Source organism: Cebus imitator, unplaced genomic scaffold, assembly GCF_001604975.1.
Source record: "Cebus imitator isolate Cc_AM_T3 unplaced genomic scaffold, Cebus_imitator-1.0 Scaffold178, whole genome shotgun sequence".
NCBI classification, from domain to species: Eukaryota; Metazoa; Chordata; class Mammalia; order Primates; family Cebidae; genus Cebus; species Cebus imitator.
In genome coordinates this window covers 3,449,303-3,450,316 of record NW_016107493.1, presented here as the reverse complement: position 1 = coordinate 3,450,316, position 1,014 = coordinate 3,449,303, and the positions used below count along the sequence as shown (strand labels likewise).

Sequence of the window (1,014 nt, the reverse complement as noted above, 5' to 3'; positions counted from 1 at the left end):
TCGAGAACAGTAATCAAAATTAATGAAATTAGACCTAATAATTGTTTTTGATGGTGTTGACCAAAATAAAATAAATATCTAGTGATAAGGAAATTTGTAGCATCAACTAGAATAATCTACATTGATAGCATTTATTGTGATAAGTACATTGTTTGTACTTCTTGGTATGACTGAGATTTATTGCTCTCTTTTAGATGAAATTGTTGATACTTTAGGTGAAGGAGCTTTTGGAAAAGTTGTGGAGTGCATCGATCATAAAGTGTAAGTTTTCTATGTTGGGATTACATTTAGGGAGGTTGGCAATATGGGCAATTAATTTAGCTTTAGGAAATGATGTGACGGCTGGGTGTGGTGGCTCACGCTTATAATCCAAGCACTTTGGAGGCCAAGGCGGGCAGATCACCTGAGGTTGGGAGTTCAAGACCAGCCTGACCAACTTGGTGAAACCCCGTCTTTTAAAAAAAAAAAAAGAAAATGATCTGACCATGAGTTACATACATATACCTTTTTTACTTGGCTGTAAGAAATTTCAAGTTAGAAATACTTGTCCTTCATATTTTATTCTTTTTTTTTTTTTTTTTTTTTTTTTTTTTTTTTTTTTTTTTTTTTTTTGGCAAATAGCCCTTCACATTTTTTAAACAGTTACTAATAGTATGTATAGCTTCTAATTTTAGGCTGAGAACACACTTTATGTTGTTTTGAAAGTATTCTTTGGCCGGGCGCAGTGGCTCACGCCTGTAATCCCAGCACTTTGGGAGGCCGAGGCAGGTGTATCACGAGGTCAAGAGATTGAGCCTATCCTGGTCAACATGGTGAAACCCCATCTCCACTAAAAATACAAAAATTAGCTGGGCGTGGTGGCACACACCTATAGTCCCAGCTACTCAGGAGGCTGAGGCAGGAGAATTGCTTGAACCTGGGAGACAGAGGTTGCAGTGAGCCAAGATCGCGCCACTGCACTCCAGCCTGGGGCCTGGCAATAGAGCGAGACACTGTCTCGGGAAAGAAAAGGGG

At 39.1% G+C, this 1,014-nt stretch overlaps 1 protein-coding gene across 2 annotated transcripts in view; it reads left to right on the top strand.

The window, feature by feature from the left end:
• CLK1 (CDC like kinase 1) overlaps positions 1 to 1,014 on the top strand; it is an 18,638-nt gene that overhangs the window by 5,525 nt on the left and 12,099 nt on the right. For both annotated transcript variants that reach the window (XM_017545228.2, XM_017545229.2), the window contains one exon: positions 195 to 261. In XM_017545228.2, coding sequence (XP_017400717.1) covers positions 195 to 261 — 67 coding nt within the window. The remainder of the gene's footprint in view (positions 1 to 194; positions 262 to 1,014) is intronic.